Source organism: Hypanus sabinus, chromosome 8 (genome assembly GCF_030144855.1).
Source record: "Hypanus sabinus isolate sHypSab1 chromosome 8, sHypSab1.hap1, whole genome shotgun sequence".
In the NCBI taxonomy this organism is placed as follows: Eukaryota; Metazoa; Chordata; class Chondrichthyes; order Myliobatiformes; family Dasyatidae; genus Hypanus; species Hypanus sabinus.
This window is the reverse complement of record NC_082713.1, coordinates 71,829,439-71,854,090: the sequence shown is the minus strand read 5'-3', so window position 1 is coordinate 71,854,090 and position 24,652 is coordinate 71,829,439. Positions and strand designations below refer to the sequence as shown.

At 40.8% G+C, this 24,652-nt stretch overlaps 1 protein-coding gene across 2 annotated transcripts; it reads right to left on the bottom strand.

Annotated features, from left to right (window-relative positions):
* Window positions 1-1,344: 1,344 nt before the first annotated feature.
* urp1 (urotensin-related peptide 1) lies at window positions 1,345-10,247 on the bottom strand. Of its 2 annotated transcripts, XM_059977328.1 has the most exons (4): window positions 10,128-10,247; window positions 9,722-9,756; window positions 8,090-8,195; window positions 1,345-1,456 (listed from the first exon to the last, which is right to left on the bottom strand). In XM_059977328.1, the coding sequence occupies exons 1-4, from the start codon at window positions 10,231-10,233 to the stop codon at window positions 1,425-1,427; spliced, it is 279 nt and encodes a 92-aa protein (XP_059833311.1). In that variant the 5' UTR covers window positions 10,234-10,247; the 3' UTR covers window positions 1,345-1,424. The 2 variants fall into 2 exon arrangements, 1 of the variants encoding a protein (XP_059833311.1); XR_009513590.1 differs by lacking the exons at window positions 9,722-9,756; window positions 10,128-10,247 and adding an exon at window positions 8,746-8,851.
* Between the last annotated feature and the right edge of the window lie 14,405 nt (window positions 10,248-24,652).

Below are 24,652 nucleotides of genomic sequence, written 5' to 3'. Positions count from 1 at the left end.
AGCTTCTCGCTGAGTGACAGTGAGTAACAGAGAGCGTGAGAGAAAGTGGAACGTGACAGTGTGAAGGTGGGTGTGCGAATCAGAATGATTGTGTATGTATATGCAGAGTGTTGCTCACCAGATTCAGCAACATTGATACAGTTTTTTTTCACAACAGTAACAGCTTCCCACTAATACTATAGATTGATTTTAGTACAAGGTTAGCACAGGTTAAGCCACAAATTCTTGAGAAATATTTTCCTGTCTTGTACAGTTTACTGCAAAGCAAATTAGTGGGGGTGTAATACGAGCCCTAAGACTAGTAATCCATTCTTTGCTCCATCATACAGTTGAGGAGCTATATCAAGCAGTAACTGTATTATATTTCACTTATAAATAAATTTAAATCTTCATCTTTTAAACACAAGCAGGTCTACAGATGCTGGAACTCCAGAGCAACACACACAAAATGCTGGAGGAACTCAACAGGTCAGGCAGCATCTATGGAAATGAATAAACAGTCGATATTTGAGCTGAGACCCTTTTCGGGACTGAAAAGGAAGGAGCAAGGCGCCAGAATAAAAAGGTGGGGGGACAGGAAGGAGGCTAGCTGAAAGGTGATAGGAGAAGCCAGGTGTGTGGGAAAGGCCAAGGGCTGGAGAAGAAAAAATCTGGTAGGAGAGAAGAGTGGACCATAGGAGAAAGGGAAGGGGGAGAGGACCCAGGGGTAGTGATAGGCAGGTGAGAAGAGGTAACAATTCAGAGTGGGGAGAAGGGGAGGGGAACTATTTTTACCGGAAGGAGAAATTGATATTTATGTCATCAGGTTGGAAGCTACCCAGTCAGAATATAAGGTGTTGCTCCTCCATCCTGAGGGTGTCCTCACCTTGACACAAGAGGAGGCCATAGACTGACATGTTGGAACAGGAGTGGAAATTGTGAGTAAAATCTGGGAAGTTCCACTTGTGGCGGATCGAGCAGAGCTGCTCAACAAGGTGGTCTCCCAATTTAGGTTGTCATCTTTTAACTCTGTGTTGTACAGCCATACTCCAATGGAAGAGCATCGTATTCAAGTTGACACTCTCAAACTAGAGTACACGGTAATTTTCAGAAACTAAATGTAGTCCTTTATTGTCACTTAGATTTTATTATATGAACATTTTGTTTATCCTGCAAGGTCCTATACTTAAGATGAACAAACTAGACATAGCAATACAACTCCGTTCTATTTCACAAGGAACAATAGAACTGATTTCTGTACAAAATTATTATTTATTGACATTTTGTTTGCAATACTTGATTACAAAAGTATTTACACATCCTCCAGCCGCAGCCTCTCATTGGATAAGGTCAGGTTTGATTAAACAGAAATCTTACTGAATGATTAACTCTGACACTGTGTTTAACTGTTGATCGTGCTGTTGGATGTTTAGGTGAACATGTTGTCAGTCGGTAACACAGTACTTCCAGAAACAGGCTGGTTGGGGGGAGAAAAAAACAGAAGAAACCACAATCATTACTGCTCACAATTGTGAATTTACATAGAAACAGGAATATTCTATCCAGATACTTAAACTGTTAAATTATGCATAATAATGAGTTGTTGAAATCATACCAATTAATATTTATATACAAACCTAGATACAATTAAAGAATGATTAAAATATCAATTTGAATTTAAAAAATGATGATAATACTCAACAGGTCACAATTTATGAAGGTGGGAAAAAATAGAGATAAATATTTTAGACTAACGGCTTTTCAGCGGAAAAGCTTGAGATAAAGTGTAAGGATGCAGAGAGAGAATAAAGCAGTGGAGAAATCACAGAGGAATGTTCACAATAGAATGAATGGCAGGGGAGATGAAATGGCAAATATTTTCACTAGGAAACTATTACAAGCAAAATAATTTTTAAATGATACTTTTTAAAGATAAATAAAAGAATATTTTTTCTAATAATCAAACAGATTGAAGGAAACACAACTATTCTTATGAAAAAGTAACTTTACATTTTCTTTTAAACATCCACAGCCCTGCAATTCACATTCATATAAACAGGCTGACAGACGAAGTCTCTGAGAGCAAATGCCCAAGTACTCATAAGTCCATTGGTGGGGCACAGCTGGGATTGGTCAGCAGAACTTGGTTAGTGACCTCTTTCTGGGACACGATAAACCATTTCCAATAAATGTTGGCAGGTTTCTCAGAAACCACTAGCAAAACCCCAGGAATTATCTGTACCTTGAATGCTTAAAAGGTCTGTCCATACACTTGAACATTAATTTTGTTGAAAATATCAAAAACAAAACTTGTCTTTCATGAAGTGCCTTGAGAGTGCTATCAAATAAAATAAGGCACCAAGTCGCATTATAGACTATTTGGATAGGTAATTAAAAACTTGATCAGAGAACAAAGTTTTAAGGAAGATCTTAAAAGGGTGATAGACATACGGAGGCAATAAGTTTTATCGAAAGAATTCTGGAGCTAAGAAATAACAGCAGGAGAGAACCATATATTCCTTCAAGCATGCATTAACCCTCATCAAATTAATATCTGAACATCTATCTCTTCCATTTCTGGTTATTCAACATATATATGATCTACCATGTGCAAAAATCATTTCATCTCATTTTTGACTATATTTAATAACATTATCCATTATCTCCTGATAACTAGTTAAACTGATTGAGATTCCCTTTATTAGCAGCGTTAAATTTATTGCAAACACATCTTCACTTTATTTCCTCTTTCACTTTTGCTGGCTTCTAAAACCCACAGATGATTACAAATCTCCTTGGCAACGCATTAAGTTTTTCCTTCACTCAAATACTATCTTTAACATCTTTAGACAGCTACAAATAGATTACTTTTATCATACACTGCAAATTATGAAATACCTACTGACACAACCAATCAACAGATGATGCAATAGCCACTGCTCTACATACCATCCTTACACATCTGGAGAAGAAGGATGCTTATGTGAGAATGCTGTTCTTAGACTACAGTTCAGCATTCAACACCTTAACTCTCTCCTGGCACACCAAGAAGCTCAGAGACGTTGGCTTTAACCCTGCCTTGTGCAGCTGGATCCTGGACTTCATGTCAGATCGCCAGTAGGTTGTAAGAGTGGTCTCCCTCACCTCCAACTCCCTGACTCTCAATATAGGAGCCCCTCAGGGCTGTGTACTGAGTCCCTTCCTTTACTCCCTGTATCACCAATCACAGCTCCAATCTGCTAATTAAATTTGCCGATGACACTACCTTGATTGGCCGTATCTCAAACAATAATGAGATGGCCTACAGGGAAGAAGTCATCTCTCTGACACAGTGGTGTCAAGAAAACAACCTCTCCCTCAATGTCGCAAAAACAAAGGAGCTGGTTGTGTTCTACAGGAGGAATAGAGATGGGATAACCCCTATTGACATCAGTGGATCTGGGGTTGAGAGGGTAAACAGCTTCAAGTGCCTCGGCATCCATATCACCAAGGATCTCACGTGGTCAGTACACACCAACTGTGTGATGAAAAAGTCACTTCACCGCCTCTTTCACCTCAGACAGATGAGGAAGTTTGGTATGGGCCCCCAAATCCTAAGAACTTTCTGCAGGGGCACAATTGAGAGCATCCTGACTGGCTGCATCACTGCCTGGTATGGGAACTTTACCTCCCTTAATTGCAAGACTCTGCAGAGAGTGGTGTGGACAGCACAGCACATCTGTATTTAAGAACTTCCTATGATTCAGGACATTTACAAGGACAGGTGTGTAAAAAGGGCCTGTAGGATCATTGGGGACTCAAGCCATTCCAACTACAAACTGTTCCAGCTGCTATCATCCGGGAATCGGTACCGTAGCATAAAAGCCAGGACCAACAGGCTCCAGGACAGCTTCTTCCACCAGGCCATCAGACTGATAAACTCACACTGACTTGAGTGTACTCTATATTACATTGACTGTTCTATTTATTATAAATTATTATAAATTACTATGATTGCACATTACACATTTAGATGGAGACATAACAAAGGTTTTTTCTCCTCCTGTATGTGAAGAATGTAAGAAATAAAGTCAATTCAATTCAATACCATTGCTCACCTAGCATTTGAAATTAATCAAATTTCCCAATCGATTAACCAAATCCTCATGCCTTATTCAAGGCTATTTTTTATCATACGTTTGCGCACTTTCTCAAAATATACAATACATTATGTAAAATATTATATCAGTTCACGATTAGAAAATTTTACACCTTAACATTATAAATTAGTACAGAAGTCAATATTTAAGAATGAGCTTGGCTCTGCTGGTTGTTTAAAAAGTTCTTGTGGAAATTCTAAGAACTCACCCACATTTTATGTTAAAAATTTGCCTTGACCAATTTATTGATAATTGCCCATGATTGTTATATTTATTGAAACTTCCCAATTTCTTGAGCACCTCTAAATCAAATATGTGTTCCTTATTAATAGATATAAACTCTCATGCCAATGGATTCCTGTCCCTTGTTAATGCACACACTAATTTCACAAATTGCTGATAGGACTGTAGCCTTCACAACACAATAATGGCTATTTTTCCTACGCTTGGAATGTTCCTAGCCATAATCATTATGCACTCATAAATCTGTAAGGGTATATGATAAAATCAATCATGTAATTATTTTGTCAGTTTGTTACAAATGCTCTAGCTATCTGGATGAAACATTTTGCTCTTCAAGTGACAAATGGTTGCATTTAATGTGCTTTGAGATCAAATGGAAATGTGAAATCCTCCGTGAAAAAAATGGGGATCTTTAATGGAGCATAGTACAGGACATGAAATTGGATGGCATCTTCCACACAGAAGCCATTGGATGCTGTGACAGTAAGGGACAATATAAAAGGAAGTAGTGTGGATGTCAATGTGGAAAGCAGCCTTATAGATCAGGGGCCTGCCTTTGCCTGAGCTGAGCTCAACTTGGAAGAGATCAAATTTCCACGGCACGTTTTTCAGATTAGGGTACTGCTTCCTTTGTGACAGACACGTTTGACTGGTCTGATTTTATTGTTGAGTTTACATCACAATGACTGATTCCGCATCAGGGAAAAAAAAGTGCTCAAGTATGTGATTTTCATGCCACTCTTTGAGCACAGTCAGCCATTTCATATCCAGAACAAGTACTAGTGATTCTCTTTGAAATGGCACTTGAAGAAATCCCACCATAATGGCAGAACAAAGAGATGAATGGTACTTCTTTTGTAAGAGTTGAAATTAGGTTCAGTTAGAGTCTAACCATGGTTTGTGTTTAACTCGTTCAACACTGTTATGTAATGAACCAGATTTGATTATTGAGCTTAAGGTGAAGGAATCCTTGAGGTGCATGATCATAATACGACAGAATTCACCCTGCGGTTTAAAATGGAACTGCTGAGGCAAAGTTGATTGGAATGGTCCCTAGCAGGGCTAACAATTGAAAAGGCATTTCTGGGAGCAACTTGGAATGTGCAGGATAGTTACATCCCAAAGAAGAAGTATTCTAAAGGGAGAACGAGGCTGACAAAGGAAGTCAAAGACAGCATAAAACCAAAAGTGATATAATATTGCAAGAATTAGTGGGAAGTCAGAGAATTGGGAAGCTTTTAAAAACTAACTGAAGGTAACTGAAATGCAATAAGGAGAGAAAAAATGAACTATGAAGTTAAGTTAGCTAATAATATAAAAGAGGATAACAAAATTTATTCAGATCTGTAAAGAGTAAAAGAGAGGCAAGAGTGGATTTCAGATTGCTGGAAAATGATGGTCGAGAGGTAGGAATGGGGGCAAGGGAATAGTGGATGAATATACTGTAGTAAGCATTTTACAACACTCTTCACTGTGGAAGACACCAGCAGCATGCCAGAAATTCGAGAGTGTCAAGGTGCAGGAGTGAGTGTAGTTGCTATTACTAAGGAGAAGGTGCTTGGGAAGCTGAATGATCTGAAGATATGAATTTATTACCACAGACAGCTGTGGAGACCAGGTCATTTGGTGTACTTAAGGCAGAGCTTGGTAGGTTCCTGATTGGACACAGCATCAAATTTTATGGGGAGAAGGCCAAGGAGTGGGGCTGAAGACGGGAAAAAAGGATCCGCCATGATTGAATGGCAGAACAGACTCGTTGTACCAAATGGACTAATTCTGCTCCTAGATTTTATGGTTTTATGGTCTAAGATAGATGAATCACCTGGACCAGATAGACTCCATCCCAGTGTTCTGAAAGAGGTAGCTGAAGAGATTGTGGAGGCATTAGTAGTAATCATTAGATACTCAAATGGCTCCGCTTTTTAAGAAGAGAGGAAGGTAAAAGATGGGAAATTATAGGCCAGTTAGCCTGACTTCAGTTGTTGGGGAGATATTGGAATCCATTATTAAGGACGAGGATTCGGGGTACTTGGAGGCACATGATAAAATCAGCCAGAGTCACCATGGCTTCCTTAAAGGGAAATCTTGCCTGACAAATCTGTTGGAATTCTTTGAGGAAATATCAGGCAGGATAGACAAGGGAGAGTCAGTAGGTGCTGTTTACTTGGATTTTCAGAAGGCCTTTGACAAAGTGCTGCACATGAGACTATGAAACAAGATAAGAGCCCATGGTATTACGGGAAAGATATCAGCATGAATAACAGACAGGCTGACAGGCAATAGGCAATGAGTGGGAATAAAGGGCCTTCTCTCGTTTACTGCTGCTGACTAATGGCATTCCACAGGGTTTGATAATGGAATTGATGATTTTGTGGCTAAGTTTGCAAACAATACCCTTACGCAGGACTGTCTTACGCAGAGAGGTTAGAGAGACTGGGCTTGTACACTCTGGAATTAAGGAGATTGAGAGGGGATCTGATTGCAATATATAAGATTATTAAGGGTTTGGACAAGATAGAGGCAGGAAATATGTTCCAGATGCTGGGAGAGTCCAGTACCAGAGGGCACGGTTTGAGAATAAGGGGTAGGTCATTTAGGACAGAGTTAAGGAAAAACTTCTTCTCCCAGAGAGTTGTGGGGGTCTGGAATGCACTGCCTCGGAAGGCAGTGGAGGCCAATTCTCTGGATGCTTTCAAGAAGGAGCTAGATAGGTATCTTATGGATGGGGGAATCAAGGGATATGGGGACAAGGCAGGAACTGGGTATTGATAGTAGATGATCAGCCATGATCTCAAAATGGCGGTGCAGGCTCAAAGGGCTGAATGGTCTACTTCTGCACCTATTGTCTATTGTCAATACAAAGACAAGTGGAAGTTGGAAGGGCAGTGACAAGATATGAGAATGGGGTTGAGAGGGGATAATATATCAGCCATTATGGAAAGGCCTAGAGACTTGATGGGCCAAATAGCCTAATTCTGCTCCAATGACTTATGGTGTTATGGTGTTATGGTGTTATGGAGTTATAGTATGGATTATCAAATCCCTCAAATTTGACAGCCTTGGAAGATGCAGGTAAGTTTCTCCCACAGAGTGCCACATTAGTATATTTCCAGCCCCTTAATTATCATTTATTTTCCAACATGGTTCAATATTCACAAGTGGACTATACCAATCTCCCCCCTTCTGATGAAATCTCATCATAAACTAAATCACCACAGACTTGATATTTCTCTTTTAGATAATGAACTATCCCCTCTACGTTTTAGTTGCAGACTAGACTTCTACCAGTATTGTGCTGATAAACTGAGAAGCTCGAGATACAGGTGAGAACTCAGAGTTAAATGAAGTTTCAAGAGAAAGGCAATTCATCATTGGTTTATAATTAAAAATGTTTTTAGAAGAGGTAAGGGAGGTTTCCTTGAAGATTTGATGAGTTGTGAGGTTGGATCAGAAGAATGATAAGCAACACACACAAGATGCTGGAGGAACTCAGCGGGCCAAGCAGCATCTATGGAAAAAATTGCAGTCAACATTTCAGCCCGAAACCCTTTGTCAGTCCTACCAAGGGATTTCAGCCCAAAATGTCGACTGTATTTTTTTCTGTAGATGCTGCCTGGCCTGCGGAGCTCCTCCAGCATTTTGAGTAGGTTACTTGGACTTCCAGCATCTGCAGATTTTCTCTTGTTTGCGATCAGAAGAACGACACTTCCCTTTGCTCAGACACTGACCTCTCTTGCTGAACTTCGGAGCAGGTTGGTCTAACTTTGAGAACCTGGGCTGCTGGAGACGTTGAGTGGCAGTCAGCTTCCACAACAGCAGCTTCATATCATCAACCTGCATGAGTGATTTACACCAGAGAAAACAAGACAATCGTTGAAAAACACAACCCTGTGGCAATATTAACAGTGTCCTGGGTGAACTGACAAAATGTTTCATCGCATGTATCTTCATCTCTCACTCTGCCTTCAGCATTGAAGGATGGAAGTGCCAAATACAGAGCAAAAGAATTCACGTTTGAATTGTGTCTTATCAAATTCTCAAGCCATTGCAAGGCATTCTTCATCTTTTATTCTATTGACATTGTCACTGGCCATTAGTATTTGAAATTTCCCTCAGTCAAATGTTGCACATGAAGGCTGAATGTGCAGGGATATGATAAATATTGCAGATTAACCCAGCTCTTCCAGCTGGACAGCGTGAATGCTATCAAGTGAACAAAATAGACACAGAAATGGAAAATGTTAGCAAGACTCAGCTAGTGTTATAGCCTTATAAGCCACCTAGTCTCAGGTGGCATATTTGGAGGGGAAAACAGCTACCATTCCAAGCTCTTCCCAAAGACCGGCTGAATACTTCCACCATTTTCTGCTAAATTTTTGCTTACCAGCTTCCACACTGTGGCAAAAGGTGAGATATCGGCTTTTATTGACTGGAAGAAGGGACAAGCAGTGAGTGACCACCATACTACATCCTGGAGACTGAGAGGCCAGGCTCAGGCCTTGATCGCCTTTATACAGGGGTCTGTGGGAGGAGCCACAGGAGCAGGCAGCAGGGGGCGTGTCCAGACAGGTATATGTAGTTCACCACACCAACATTGGTAATCCAGCCCACCTGGCTTCACCTATTGCCTTCCAGCTAGATTCCTTCCCTTCCTCGCACATTTTCACTCTGGCATCTTCCCCCTTCCTTTTCAGTCCTGTTGAAAGGACCCAGTCCGAAATGTCTGCCTGAGCTGCTGAGTTCCTCCAACATTTTGTGTCTGTTTCTTTGGTAGTATTTTGTTTTTGGAACTAAACGGAAACTGTGGAGGCACAGAGGGCCTTGTGATCTTCAGGGACTGGGACACAGATGTTACACAGAACATTCAAGTATTTGGTCACAGTTTAGTTACATGCTGATCTGACATGCAGGTATTTCCCTTACAAGAGGCAGCGCTAGGTCTTTTTGGACAATAAAATGATCGGTTCCGTGCAGTGTTAATTATGATTAAACACATTCCCATGGTGAAGAAATATGTCAGGTAAGAAAGGTGTGCCATATCACCATCTACTGGTCATCCTGGGAAAGACTGTGATAATCTAAAACAAGCCATGTTTCATTGGATCCATAACTGAAAGAGAAATTTCAACACCCAGTTTCCTTGAGCCTTTCAATGAACATTTCTACAAATGTTTGATCCAAGCCACATCAGGATATCCTAAGGGTTGATCAATGATGTTGCTTAGGAAGAAATTTTGGAAATTAGTCCAAGGTAGCTGAATCTATCCCTATAACAAAAGACAAAAGCCTTAATGAAAAAGGTAACACAGTAAAGGGAAAAAGAAGCGATCTGAATTTAGTGAACACGTCCTGACACTTACCAGATTGGTATTGTCTCCAGGTTTTTTCATTATACCTGTGAAAAATTAAAAGTTATTGAGCAAAATTTCACTCTAGCAATCATGAAATCACATTCCTGGATTGTAGTTCACAACAGTTTTCAAAACTGTACTTGTGAACCTAATCTAATTATATATTAAGTAGTTTTCAACAGATTTGCTATTTTGCTAAATTAACAAATGGAAACTGCACAAACTTGGAGTCAGAGATAGATCTGGTTCAGGTATTCCCATATAACCAATCATTTTCTACCGATATACTTCCTTGCTAGTTTCAACCCATTTGTGCAACAAGACCTAATTGTACAAGAACTGTATGCAACAAAATAACAGGATGGATTCCTTTAAAACAGGCAATGCAAAGTGACTCGGAAAGTGGTTCTCTTACCTTCTTGCAGATCGGTCAATACCTTGTCTTGCTTTGGAAGCACTGAATAGAATTCAGCCGCCTTCCTTTCTCCAATGGATGGAATATCGTTGGACAGAAAGCTCATTGCATCCACATCCATTCTAGAGTTAAATTCTGTTAAATATTAATCAAATATGAATCAACTGATCTGTGACAATAATCACCCAATAACAAAACTGGTTTGGGTAAGAGATTTGTTAAAGAGACACTCTCTAACTTGTAACTGTGGTGAAGATGTTGTGTGCCATTCCATTAACTTGTGATGTATCTCCGAAATAATTAATATGCCATTGATGAGTGTGTGACCAAGTCAGACATGCAGAATCATCTGAACCACCAAGGCTTTGTTCTGGAGCCAGGATCATATTGCTGATCTTTGCCCAGATTTGCAAAAATAAGTCTTCAGTATCATTTAGCAAGGAAGCTGTAAATGTTCTTGCACTCCTGAGCCCTCTTGCTGTAAAACAAAGCCTTTCTACATCACAGTAGGGAGTATACTTCATAATACTCCAGTGGATATACAGCCCCTTGGGGTATTATGAGGTTGCAAAAGTTACCACAGAGGTGCAAGACTTTATTTTCATTTCCACCATGAAGCAGCCCCTGACTAGTCTCTGAATCTACAGGTGAATAATGTTACTTGGAAAAGTACAAGAGCTACCTGCAAACGTAATGCCGCACCACAAAATGAGATGGTCCTTTTGAAGGAAGGAAAGAAATGAAGAAGGAAAATGCTTGGGCTTGAAAATTGATTAATTAATTTCAAGCAGTTATTTTATTATTTATGTAGCGATACAGTGTGGATCAGGGCCTCCTGCCCAGCACCCACCTATTTAACCCAGCTGTTGAATTTGGTGGCACTGGAGCATAGCATTCAGTGAAACCCTGTCACAACTCAGGGCTGTCTGGAGTTTGCAGTTCGATTCCAGTGCTGCTTTTTTACGAGTTTGTATGTTCTCTTAGGTGAACCACTTAGGTTTCCTCCCACAGATCAAAGGTTGATTGGACAATTGTTAAATAAGTAGGCTGCTGGATGGTGTACCATGCTCTATCTTTAAATAAATAAAATGAAATAACCCTAACCTAATCCCAGGACAATTTATAATGACCAATTAACCTACTAACCAATCTGGCTGGGTGCAGGGAATCCCAAGCACAGGCTGAATGCAGCCCTCCGCTCCTGGTGGGTCCTAGCTCCAGGACACGGGTTGTACTGGTTAACGCTTCACTGAGTCCAAAGGGGCAGTGGATAAAGTCAGGTAGCACAAACTCAGGCTGTTTAGCCCACCACACCCATCCCAAGCGTTAAGTACTAATCTCACTTACCAGTACATAGACCATAACTTACTTTGGTGATTCAAGTGCACATCCAAATGGTTGTGTGAGAACCCTTTAAACTTCCTATTCCTAACAAACCAATCCTCTCTGGTACTAGGTGCCTCTGCAAAGGGAAAGGTTTTTTTTTTGTTATCTAACATATTTATGCCCTCTGCAGTTTTATTTACCTTTATCAGGTCTCCCTCAGTGTTGGCCAGTCTCAGGAAAACAAACCTTACCAGCCATTTCCCTCATAATTGAGATCTTCAATCCCAGGTGACATTTTGACGAATCTTTGCTGCACCCTCTTTGGTGCAATCTCATCCTGCCTAACGTGTGGTAGTCAGAACTTCACATAATATTCCAGCTGTGGCTTAACCAATATTTCCAAAGTTGTACTGAAACCTACCTGCTCCTTCTGACAAATGGAAACAACCTACTGACCATCAGATGATGTATCTGTGCTTCTGCTTTCAGGGATCTTTGGACTTGTAGACGCAACTCCCTTAAATCCTCGATATTCCTTGGGGCCTGACTATTCATGGTGCAGATTTTACTCTGATTTGACACCCACCCCACATAAAAAAAAAGTCACCTTATTCTGAATTTCATTTATCCCTCCCAACTTATCAGCTGATCTGTCTTATCATCTTCCCAATTAATCAGCTGATCAAGATTATTCTACAGCCCAGGACTAACCTCTCCATTGTCAACATCAATTTTCATGTCATCTGCATATTTATTAATCACACACCTGCTACAGTCATATCTGTCACTAATATGTACATAACAAATAGCAGTTAATCATTCAGATACACAAGCTGGTTATAAATTTCCAATCATAAAAACAATCATCTACCATTATCATTTGTCTCCTGTCACCGAGTATCCAACTTTGCACCTAATTTGCCAGTTTGCATTGGATTCCATGGCCAATTAGTTTATTTTTTTCACATATACTAAGCTAACAGTGAAAAGATTTTGTCTCCTATCTGGACAGATCATTCCAAATGCAAGTACATTGAAGAGTTAAAAAAAATGAATGCGAAGTATAGTATTACAGCAACAGTTACAGAGAAAATACGATACAGTTAAATAAGTACCAGGTGCATGACAAATAAAGACACCATCACTGTAAATCACAAATATTCTCCTGTGTATCAGCTGCGTTCTGTTGTACTTTACTGATGTTTGGTTTCTCTTAGGCAGCAGCTTGCAGAGCGAGCTTGTGATTTCAGCCTAATAAAAATTGGAAAAGTGCAATATCTCCATTGCAGAAAGTGAGTTGACATAGGTATTACCCATTGGGATTTTGCCTATAGCGTAATGCCGCAAAAATACATTTGTTTAATCAGACAGAAATCTGAGATGGAAGAAATTATGAATGCCTCTAAGTTTTGAGAATAATTCTTTTACAATAACAGCCAAACTTTTGCAAATGAGTCAGCTCTGGGATAGTTCTGTCAGAAAGCTGGCAAGACATGATTGGCTTTGCCTATGCTACAGTATCTCTGAATCTCTGAAGATCGGTTACACTGAGGTACCTCAGAGATCTTTCAGGAAAAAAAACAATGCCTTTGACAACTTTACCCTTTTTTAGAGAAAGAATTTGAGCTTGATCCCATGACTTTCTCTATTCACTATTGAACTCCAACTACAAGTGATTACAAGTATTAGTTCTTTTCCATCAGGAGATAACCTAACAACATTAGTCAAAAGAAGTGAGTAAAATTTGTTACCTCGGTAAAGATATCATGAGCTGTAAATAAAATTAGACATTGCTGGACACAGTCAGTAGGTCAGGAAGCATCTGGTTAAAGAAACGGAGCTAACATTTCAAGTCAAAACTTCAGCGGAAATGAAAAGAGAGAAGACAAATTTAGTGTTCATTTGAATCCTCCATGGGCAGAAGTTCCATTTAAATACTGAAAGAAGGTAAATCTCTCTTCTCTGTCAGATACCAATGCCTGAATTTGGGCAGGCTTTGCCCACTCTCCCATGAATCCATAAAAGAAGTACAGAAATATAAAATTTGGCATACAGGAGTTTCCTCACTTACCGTCTCGTATCCTGGAGCTCTCAGGAAAGATTGGAAGAGATTTCAATGGACTAGCTGCTGACAAGATAGCCACTGCACAGGTGAACACCCAAGCATACATGATGACTCTTGAGGTGTGTTTGCTCTCAGATCCTCTAAGCCCAGTTTTAAATTCTCCAAGGCCGAATTGATCTCCTTCCAGTGGCTCTTTTTTCATGTCACCCTTTGCCATTTGCCTTAGCACCATTCCGTTCTATAATTAATGTTGGTGACAGGATCAGACATCAGAACCTTCATGAGAAGTGATGTAGACTCTAAATCACTTGCTGTCATAGTTAAACACGAAGAGATCACAATGTTCACTGATATTTAGAATTCTTGTCTTATCGATTTGCCAAATACCGTAAGGAATATTCTGAAATTTCTTTGTTATAATGTAGTTGCTAGCAAAAACCCAAAAATGATTTACAGAAAGGAGAAAGAAGTCAGAAAAGCAAATCTTTCCCAAAGTGATTAAGCATTATAGTTTTAAATGTGTTTCTAGAATCTCAGAAAATCATTTTCATAAAGATTTTTACGTAATAGCAAATTTAAAAACAGCAATTTAATAAGTAAACACAAGTAATGTAAGCCAAGTTATTATCTATTAAAGCCAAATTGAAACATGGCAGTGATTTTACAAGACTGTCCAAATAACATCCTGGTTTTTGTTACACGGCGTTTATGATTAGAGCCCAGTAATGACTTGTTAGATCTAGAGAGCAAGTCCCTCAAAGTAGGACTAATGATGCAGACAAAATGCTGGAGGAACTCAGCAGGCCAGGCAGCATCTATGGAAGAAAAGTCCAGTTGATGTTTTGGGCCAAGTCCCTTTGAAGGGTCTCAGCCCAAATTGTTGACTATACTCCTTTCCATAGATGCTGCCTGGCCTGCAGAGTTCCTCCAGCAGTTTGTGTGTGTTGTTTGGATTTCCAGCAGCTGCAGCCCTTCTCCTGTTTGTGATACAGATTCTGACATTTAAAGCTTTGTTGTGAGCGTGGTCTAAGGGATATGGAATAGTGATGTATGCCTAAATATTGCCAGCACAAGGCTAAGCTCATGAAGGTGAATCAAAAAATGTGTATCCTCTTTTTCAGGTTCTGGGCACTGTCAAGCAAGATCAGCACTTATTGCCCATTGTCTTGTTGAACCACTGCAGATTTTCTGGTGAAGAAACTTGCACAGTACAGCTGGAGAGGTTTTCTACAATTTAGATCCAGCCCATCGCAGGCAAAGCCCACCCCACCATTGAATACGTTTACACTGAGCACTGCCACAAGTAAAGCATCATCCATTATTAAATACTCCCACCATCTACGCTATGCTCTCTTCTCACTACTAACATTCAGCCTTAGGTCCCACACCACCAGGTTCAGAAACCATTATCATCCATTAGGCTCCTGAACTGGTGTGAATGACTTCCATCACCACTACTCTGAACTAATTCTACAATCTACAGACTCACTATTTACAACTCATTCTCAGTATTATTTGTTGATATTTGCAGATTGTTTACCTTTTGCAAATTGAGGTAAATGAATTTAAAAATAGGAAAATAATACAATTTAATGTGTGCCTAAGGAGATGATGCAGGATGTAGGGCATCAGATTTTTGGAATATTGGGCTCTATTCCAGGGAAGGTGGGATCTGAACGAACAGGACAGCTTACACCTGAACTGGAGAGGGATCAGTATCCCTGCAGGAAACTTTGCTGGTGCTACTAGAATTTCAAGAAGAGTGGAACCATGGTACCAGGGCAGTTCGTGAAGTGGTTGTAGAGACACTCTATGTTAAGCTTGTATATAAAGAAAGGAATTGAAAGACTGAGCATAAGAACATAACATAAGAAATAGGAGCAGGAGTAGACCATCCAGCTCATCGAGCCTGCCCCGCCATTCAATAAGATCATGGCTGATCTGGCCATGGATACATCTTAACCTACCTGCCTTTTCCCCATAATTCTTTATTCCTCCGCTATGCAAAAACTTAGCCAACCTTGTCTTAAATGTATTTACTGAGGTAGCCTCCACTGCTTCATTGGGCAGAGAATTCCACAGATTCACCACTCTCTGGGAAAAGCAGTTCCTCCTCATCTCCATCCGAAATCTACTCGCCGAACCTTGAGGCTATGTCCCCTAGTTCTAGTGTCACCTACCAGCGGAAACAACTTTATTGCCTCTGGCTTATCTATCCTTTTCATAATTTTGTATGTTTCTGTAAGATCTTCTCTCATTCTTCTGAATTCCAGTGAGTAATCTCTCCTCACAGTCTAACCCCCTCATCTCTGGAATCAACCTGGTGAACCTCCTCTGCACCGCCTCCAAAGCCAGTATACCCTTCCTCAAATATGGAGAACAGAACTGCACGCAGACCTCCAGATGCGGCCCCACCAGTACCCTGTACAGATGCAGCATAACCTCCCTGCTCTTAAATTCAATTCTTCCAGCAATGAAGGCCAACATTTCATTTGCCTTCTTGATAGCCTGCTGCACCTGCAAACCAACCTTTTGTGATTCATGCACATGCACTCCCAAATCGTTCTGCACAGCAGAATGCTGCAATTTTCTTTTACCATTTAAATAATAATCTGCTCTTTCATTTTCCTTCTATAGTGGACAACCTCGCATTTACCAATGTGGGACTAAGGTTCTGATGTGCATCTGCTTCAATGCAAAGAGGATTGTGGGTAAGGCAGATGAGCTTAGAGCACGGATCAACAAGTGGAATGATGAAATTTAGCCAGTTGTGAGTTTTGGTTTGCAGGAGGGGCAGGACGGTCAGCTCAGTGTTTTGGGGTTCTGTTGCTTTAGTTGACACAGCAGGAGGTATTAAATGGAAAGGGATGGCTAGGAAAACATTCAAGTCGGAAAATGTCATGGCAGTGCTCAGACAGGACAGACTGCAGGGCTCGTCTACTGATGCTGTACGTGTGAAACTGAGGGATAGGAAAGGGATGACCATGTTAATGGTGTTATGTTGTAAACCTGTCAAAAATCAGCAAGATTTAGAGGAGGAAACTTGTAGAGAGACAAATAACAGACAGTTGCAAAGAAAGTAAGTTTGTGATAGTAGGTGATTTTAACTCTCTACATATTTACAGGGACTTCCGTATTGTAAAAGGACTGAATGGGATAGAGTTTGTCAAATGTATTCAGGGAAGATTTTTTTTTAGTCAAATAGAGAGAACATGACATTGGATCTCCTATTAGGGTATGAGAAAGGGCTGGTGACAGAAGTGTTTGTAGGGGAGTATGTTGGATCTAGTGACCATAATGCCATTAGATTGAAGAAAATCATTATGAAGAAGGATAGAACTGGTTCTCGGAATGAAATTCTAAATTGGTGAAGGGCTAATTTCAATGGCATCAGAAAGGTGTTGATTTGGATAGGTTGCTTTCTGCCAAAGGTGTACTTGGCAAGTTGGAGGCTTTCAAAAGTAGAATTTTGAGGACAGAGTTTACATATAAAATGCTGGAGGAGCTCAGCAGGCCAAGCAGCATCTATGGATACAGTTGACGTTTCGGGCTGAGACCCTTGGGCAGAACTGGAGAAAAAAAGCTGAGGGATAGATTTGAAAGGTGGGGGGAGGGGAGAGAGAAACACCAGGCGATAGATGAAAGTCGGAGGGGGAGGAATGAAGCAAAGAGCGAGGAAGTTGATTGGTGAAAGAGACAGAAGGCCATGGAAGAAAGAAAAAAAGAGGGCGGGGAGCGGAGGAGCACCAGAGGGAGGCAATTGATGGGAAGGAAATAACAAGAGAGAGGGACAAGGGAATGGGAAATGGTGAAGGGGGTGGTGGGAGGCATTACTGGAAGTCTGAGTAATCAAACTTCATGCCATCAGGTTGGAGGCTACCCAGTCAGAATATGTGTTGTTCCTCCAACCTAAGTGTGGCCTTATCCCAACAGTGGAGGAGCCATGGACGGACATATGGGAATGGGAAGTGAATTAAAATGTGTGGCCAATGAGAGATCCCACTTGTTCTGGCGGATGAAGCATGGATGCTTGGTGAAGCCGTCTCCCAACCTACGATGGGTCTCGCCGATATATAAAAGGCCACACCGGGAGCACTGAACACAGTATATGATCCCAACAGACTCATAGGTGAAGTGTCATCTCACCTGGAAGAGCTGTTTGGGGTCATGAATGGTAGTGAGGGTGGAGGTGTAGGGGTAGGTGTAGCCCTTGTTCTGCTTGCAAGGATAAGTGCCAGGCCAGAGACCAGTGGGGGGGGGGGGGACAAATGGACAAGGGAGTCGCGTAGGGAGTGATCCCTGTGGAAAGCAGAAAGTGGGAGAGAGGGATATTAGGGTTTGGTGGTGGGATCCAGTTGGAGGTGGCGGAAGTTTTGGAGAATTATGTGCTGGATGCGGAGGCTGGTGGGGTGGTAGGTGAGGACAAGAGGAACCCTATCCCTGGTAGCGTGGCCTAAGACTTTTATACTATATTGTAGCTTATGAGCAAAAGGATAGTGTGGGACAAAATTGGTGGACTTGAAGATCAGAAAGGTCATCTATGCATGGAGCCAAGAGAGATGGGGACGATCTTCAATGGAAATTTTACATTTGTATTTACCTGAGAGATGAATACAGAGTCCAGAAGACTGAGGCAAAAGAGTAGTGAGGTCATGGACCATACCTGAATTACAGGAGAGGAGGAGCTTGTTGTCTTGAGGCAAATTAGGGTGGATAAATCCCCAGGGCCTGACCAAGCACTCCCTCAGATCTTGCAGGAGGTCAGTGCAGAAATTGCAAGTACCTGGCAGAGGTACTGTAGGACTGGAGAATATTTGTTTTCTGTTGTTTAAGAAAGGCTTTAAGAATAAACTGGGAAAATATTGCCTCGTGAGCCTGATGTCAGTAGTGGGTCAATTATTGGAAGGCACTCCAAGGGACTGGGTTCATACATATTTGGATAGTCAGGGCCAGATTGAGGATTGTTAGTGTTGCTTTGTGAGTGGTAGGTCTTGTGTTATAGAGTTTTTCAAAAAGGTTACCAGCAAAGTTAATGAAGGACAGGCAGTGGGTATTAATGTTATGTTTTGTAACTTCAAAGCATTAAATTAATTCCAAGGAAGACACAAGAGTCTCGGAATATGGGTGCAACTTCCTCTTTACTTTAAGTGAGGCGTGCACATAGAAACATAGAAAGCACACAGCACAATACAGGCCCATTGGCCCACAATGCTGTGCTGAACATGTACTTAACTTAGAAATTACCTAGGGTTACCCATAGCCCTCTATTTTTCTAAGCTCCATGTACCCATCCAGGAGTCTCTCAAAAGACCTTATCATATCTACCACCATCGCCGGCAGCCCATTCCACGCACTCACCACTCTCTGTGTAAAAACTTACCCCTGACAGCCCCTCTGCACCTGCTTCCAAGCAACTTAAAACTGTGCCCTCTTGTGTATCCACACGATCAATACCAGTCATCAACTTATACACCTCTATCAGGTCACCTCTCATCCTCCGTCGCTCCAAGGAGAAAGGGCTGAGTTCACTCAACCTATTCTCATAAGGCATGCTCCCCAATCCAGGCAAAATCCTTGTAAATCTCCTCAGCACCCTTTCTATGGTTTCCACATCCTTCCTGTAGTGAGGTGACCAGAACTGAGCACAGTACTCCAAGTGGGTTCTGACCATAGCTGTAACATTACCTCTTGGCTCTTAAACTCAATCCCATGTTTGATGAAGGCCAATGCACTATATGACTTCTTAACCACAGAGTCAACCTGTGCAACAGCTTTGAGTGTCTTATGGACTCAGACATCAAAACCCCTCTGATCCTCCACACTGCTAAGAGTCTACCATTAATACTCTTATATTCTGCCATCATATTTGACCAACCAAAATGAACCACCTCACACTTATCTGGGTTGAACTCCATCTGCCACTTCTCAGCCCAGTTCTGCATCCTATCAATGTCCCGTTGTAACCTCTGATAGCCCTCGACACTATCCACAATACCCCCAACCTTTGTGTCATCAGCAAATTTACTAACCCATCCCTCCACTTCCTCATCCAGGTCATTTATTAAAATCATGAAGAGTAAGGGTCCCAGAATAGATCCCTGAGGCACACCACTGGTCACCGACCTCCATGCAGAATATGACCTGTCTACAACCACTCTTTGCCTTCTGTGGGTAAGCCAGTTCTGGATCCACAAAGCAATGTCCCCTTGGATCCCATACCTCTTTACTTTTTTAATAATCCTTGCATGTGGTCCCCTATCAAATGCCGTGCTGAAATGCATATACACTACATCTACTGCTCTACCTCCATCAATGTATTTAGTCACATATTCAAAAAAATTTTTGTCCAGGTCATTTATAAAAATTTGAAGAGAAGGGGTCTCAGAACAGATCCCTGAGGCACACCACTGGTCACCGTCCTCCATGCACGTATCACATGGTTGTGTGATAGTGTAGCCAATCAACGTATTTTTACATATAACCTGTAATTAATTATTTAAATGAACAAGAATACTTAATCAATATATATATACACACACACGATTACTCAAATATTATTGAAATATTAAAAACAAAACACTCCTCCCTGCTCAGCTATAAACTCCCACTCAACAGAGAATGCATCTCAACTAGATACACAGTATATTATAAAATGCAACTACTATACATAGACATTCACAGCATAATCAATTTTTTGTTTTTCCCATTCAACCTAAAAGGTTTAATTGCTGTGGAGATCAAATCACAAACAAGAGAAAATCTGCAGACGCTGGAAATCCAAGCAACACACATAAACTGTAGGAGGAGCTCCTCCAGCATTTTGTGTGTGCTAATTTCTGTGGAAGGTTTCCTACTCTTGTGGGATAATGTCATTCCTGACAAGCGAGATCACTCTGCCTGGCTGGTGAGACTTGTGGCTGTGAAACAGTCTCAGGTTCTGGGGCATCCTCCATGCTGGTTGTAGGGACTGACTCTGAGACTGCAGGAAGTGGTCTGACAACTCTGAACACCTTCCTTCTCCTTTCCTCTTGTGATCTACGTTGATGCCTTTCTTTTTTTCTCTCACATTCCTTCTCTCTTTCACGACTTCCTCCTTCTCATTCACATTCTTTCTCTTCATCTCCCCCCGCCCTTTTTCTTCTTCTAATTTGTACATGTTGATCTTGGGAAGATGCATTTAGTTCACTGAAGCATTCTCTTCTTATTCTTTCTATTTCTCCTTTTACCATCTGATCTCTCCTCTTGGTTTCTACATCTACAATACCATTTGAAGAATTCTCTGTTTTATATCTCCATTGACTGCTTTATTTTTGGATGTCCATTCATCCAGCTGTGCTTTGGTCTTTGGATCTATTTTTACAAGCAGCTTTTGTCTCCCACTTAAATTGCATTCAATAACTTTAGTGCACACAGGGTAGATTCTGGTTCTTTATATTCACAAAAGCTGAATGCTTGCAACTTTCCTGAAGCTACTTGAACTCTCTTGCAGCTTAAAACATAGCCTTATTTTACAAGTAACTGCCTGATTAACATATCAGAATCTTTCTCAGTTATGTTGCTGACAAAAACTGTTGTAGTTGGACTGCTGCTTCCATCACATACCTGCTTCCTCTGAGCAACATGATCCTGTTTTGGTCCAATATGCTTTCCGATCAAAGGCACAGATGTTGGTACCAACACCTGTTGACCTCTGTTTGACAACAGATCATGGTGTTTAGCATGGAGACAGTTGTGGCATCATCTAGTACTTTCTTAATTCGCTTTCATATGGCCTCATTGCAGGGGATGTGGCATTTAAATGTTGGATGAATCTCCAATCAAGTTGTATTTGTCTCATTCCATCACACATCCACAATGCTTGTCCTTCCTTTTTTACCACAAGCAAGCTCAGTGTGTCTTGTTGGTTATTATATTTCACAGTTACTGTTGCAATTCCCACAAGAGATACTGTTTCCCCAGTACAGTTCTTAATTGGATATCTGCAGGCTTCAGTTTGGTACCTTTGAAATGCCATTCAAACTCATGTTGTGGAGTAACTGAAACAGCCAAACTCATGACCGATTCCATTTTAATTAATTTGCTGTGCACCTCTGACATAAACCATTTTCCTTGTCAGTTGTTAATTTTCACATGGTAAATCTTAAGACTACACAATTCTGTGTCACTCTCATCATTATCATCAATTTTTATCAACAACATGCAGATTAATGCTCTTTATGAAAATGCAATTAGATTTTTTAGCTTTTTCTCTTCCTACTTTGAAACATTTTGTGCAAGTTTCTCCTTTAAATCTGCACTTATTTAGTGTATGTGCCACAACGGTTACTTGATTTTTTTTAGCTAGGCCAGCTTCTGTTTAGACATTGCAATTTTGTTCACACTCCCTTTCATGCCTGACTGTAACTCAGTTGCATCTCTGTCTGCATTTTCCTTTGAAACAGCAATTTTCACTGCTCATTTGAATGTAAGCTGTGCTTCAGTTTGGAGACAGTTTTGACAGCTTCCTTTTAAGATTCCTCAACTAAACAATCTCTTAATGAATCATTAAGCTCATTACCAAACTGACAATGCTCAGACAATCTTTTTGATTCAGCTATGTATGCTGAAATGGACTCCCCTTCTTTACGATTCCTCTAATGAAACCTAAAGCATTCTGCAGTCAGCAATGGCTTCATTTCTAATGTTCCTGTCTCTCCTTTCCAGCTAAGTAAAACTCATTTCTGATGGTTTGCTTGGAGCAGGCAAACTTTGAAGCAAAGTATTTACCTTTAAACCTAATGAACTTAGGAAAATTGGTACTTGCTTCTCTTTGGCTGTTTCTTTTGCTTCAAAATACAGTTCCAATAGCTCAGTATACATGAGCCAATTACCCAATGTGTAATCAAACTCATCAATTTTATTTTATTAAATAACTTTTTTAAATGATTAGTATTATCCAGTACTCACAGTTTAAGAAGCCTGAATTATCTTGTTTACTGCCTTCAAAAAAATTAGCTTTATCTTTCCTTCCGAAGAACATGTTTTGGCTGCTTTTGTTTTAAACTCAATCATCGCTGTACATGATAGGGTGCCTTTTTTAACTCACCTACGCTCCTGGTGCGTTTGATAGATCAGTAGCCATCTCAGGATTGTTTTAGAATACCTTTCACCAGTGGTATGTTTTGTAACTTCAAAGCATTAAATTAATTACAAGGAAGACACAAGAGTCTGGGGATACAAGTGTAACTTCGTATTTACTTTAGAAAACATAGAAAACCTAAGCACAACACAGGCCCTTCGGCCCACAAAGCTGTGCTGAACATGTCCCTACCTTAGAACTAACTAGGCTTTACCCATAGCCCTGTACCATCTCCTCTGTACCTAATTCCAAGCACCTTAAAACTGTGCCCTCTCATGCTAGTCATTTCAGCCCTGGGGAAAAGCCTCTGACTACCTGCATGATCAATGCCTCTCATTATCTTTTACACTTCTATCAGATCACCTCTCATCCTCCAACGCTCCAAGAAGAAAAGGCCAAGTTCACTCAACCTATTCTCATATGGCATGCTCCCCAATCCAGGCAACATCCTTTCAAATCTCCTCTGCACCCTTTCTATAGTTTCTACGTCCTTCCTGTAGGGAGGCAACCTGAATTCAGCACAGTACTCCAAGTGGGGTCTGACCAGTGTCCTATATTGCTGCAACATTACATCTCATCTCTTAAACTCAATCCCATTATTGATGAAGGCCAATGCACTGTATGCCTTCTTAACCACAGAGTCAACCTGTGTAGCAGTTTTGAGTGTCCTATGGACTTGAACCCCAAGATCCCTCTGATCCTCCACACTGCCAAGAGTCTTACCATTAATGCTATATTCTACCATCATATTTGACCTACCAAAATGAACCACCTCATATTTATCTGGGTTGAACTCCATTTGCCACTTCTCAGCCCAATTTTGCATCCTATCAATGTCCCACTGCAACCTCTGACAGTCCTCCACACTATCTACAACACCCCCATCCTTTGTGTCATCAGCAAATTTGTTAACCCATCCTTCCACTTCCTCATCAAGGTCACTTATAAAAAATCACAAAGAGTAGAGAGGCATACTGCTCGTTTCTGACCTCCATACAGAATATGACCCGTCTACAACCACTCTTTGCCTTCTGTGGGCAAGTCAGTTCTGGAACCACAAAGCAATGGCCCCTTGGATTCCATGCCTCCTTACTTTCTCAATAAGCCTTGCATGGGGTAGCTTATCAAATGCCTTGCTAAAATCCATATACACTACATCTACTGCTCTACCTTCATCAATGTGTTTAGTCACATCCTCAAAACATTCAATCAGGCTCGTAAGGCGTGACCTGCCTTTGACAAAGCCATGCTGACTATTCCTAATCGTATTATGCCTCTCCAAATGTTGATAAATTCTGCCTCTCAGGATCTTCTCCATCAATTAACCAACCACTGAAGTAAGACTCACTGGTCTATAATTTCCTCGGCTATCTCTACTCCCTTTCTTGAATAAGGGAACAACGTCCACAATCCTTTAATCCTCTGGAACCTCTCCTGTCCTCATTGATGATGCAAAGATCATTGCCAGAGGCTCAGCAATCTCCTCCCTTGCTTCCCACAGTAGCCTGAGGTACAACCCATCCGGCCCCAGTGACTTATCCTAGCTGATGCTTCCCAAAAGCTCCAGCACATCCTCTTTCTTAATATCTATATTCTCAAGCTTTTCAGTCTGCTGTAAGTCATCCCTACAATCGTCAAGATCATCTTCCGTAATGAATACTGAAGCAAAGTATTCATTAAGTACCTCCGCTATCTCCTCTGGTTCCATACACACTTTTCCACTGTCACACTTGCTTGGTCCTATTCTCTCATGTCTTATCCTCTTGCCCTTCACATACTTGTAGAATGACTTGGGGTTTTCCTTAATTCTGTCTGCCAAGGCCTTCTCATGGCCCCTTCTGGCTCTCCTAATTTAATTCTTAAGCTCCTTCCTGCTAGCCTTATAATCTTCTAGATCTCTATCATTACCTAGTTCTTTAAACCTTTTGTAAGCTCTTCTTTACTTCTTGACTAGATTTACAACAGCCTTTGTAGACCACAGATCTTGTACCTTACCATCCTTTACATGTCTGATTG

Excerpts from the sequence above, each read along its gene's own strand:
- urp1 (XM_059977328.1), bottom strand. The coding sequence starts at position 10,233 with ATGAGCTTTCTGTCCAACGATATTCCATCCATTGGAGAAAGGAAGGCG. Across the intron at positions 8,196-9,721 it reads CTGGAGACAATACCAATCTG|GTTGATGATATGAAGCTGCT; the intron begins GTAAGTGTCAGG and ends TCACTCATGCAG. Across the intron at positions 1,457-8,089 it reads TCCGAAGTTCAGCAAGAGAG|CCTGTTTCTGGAAGTACTGT; the intron begins GTCAGTGTCTGA and ends CCCCCCAACCAG.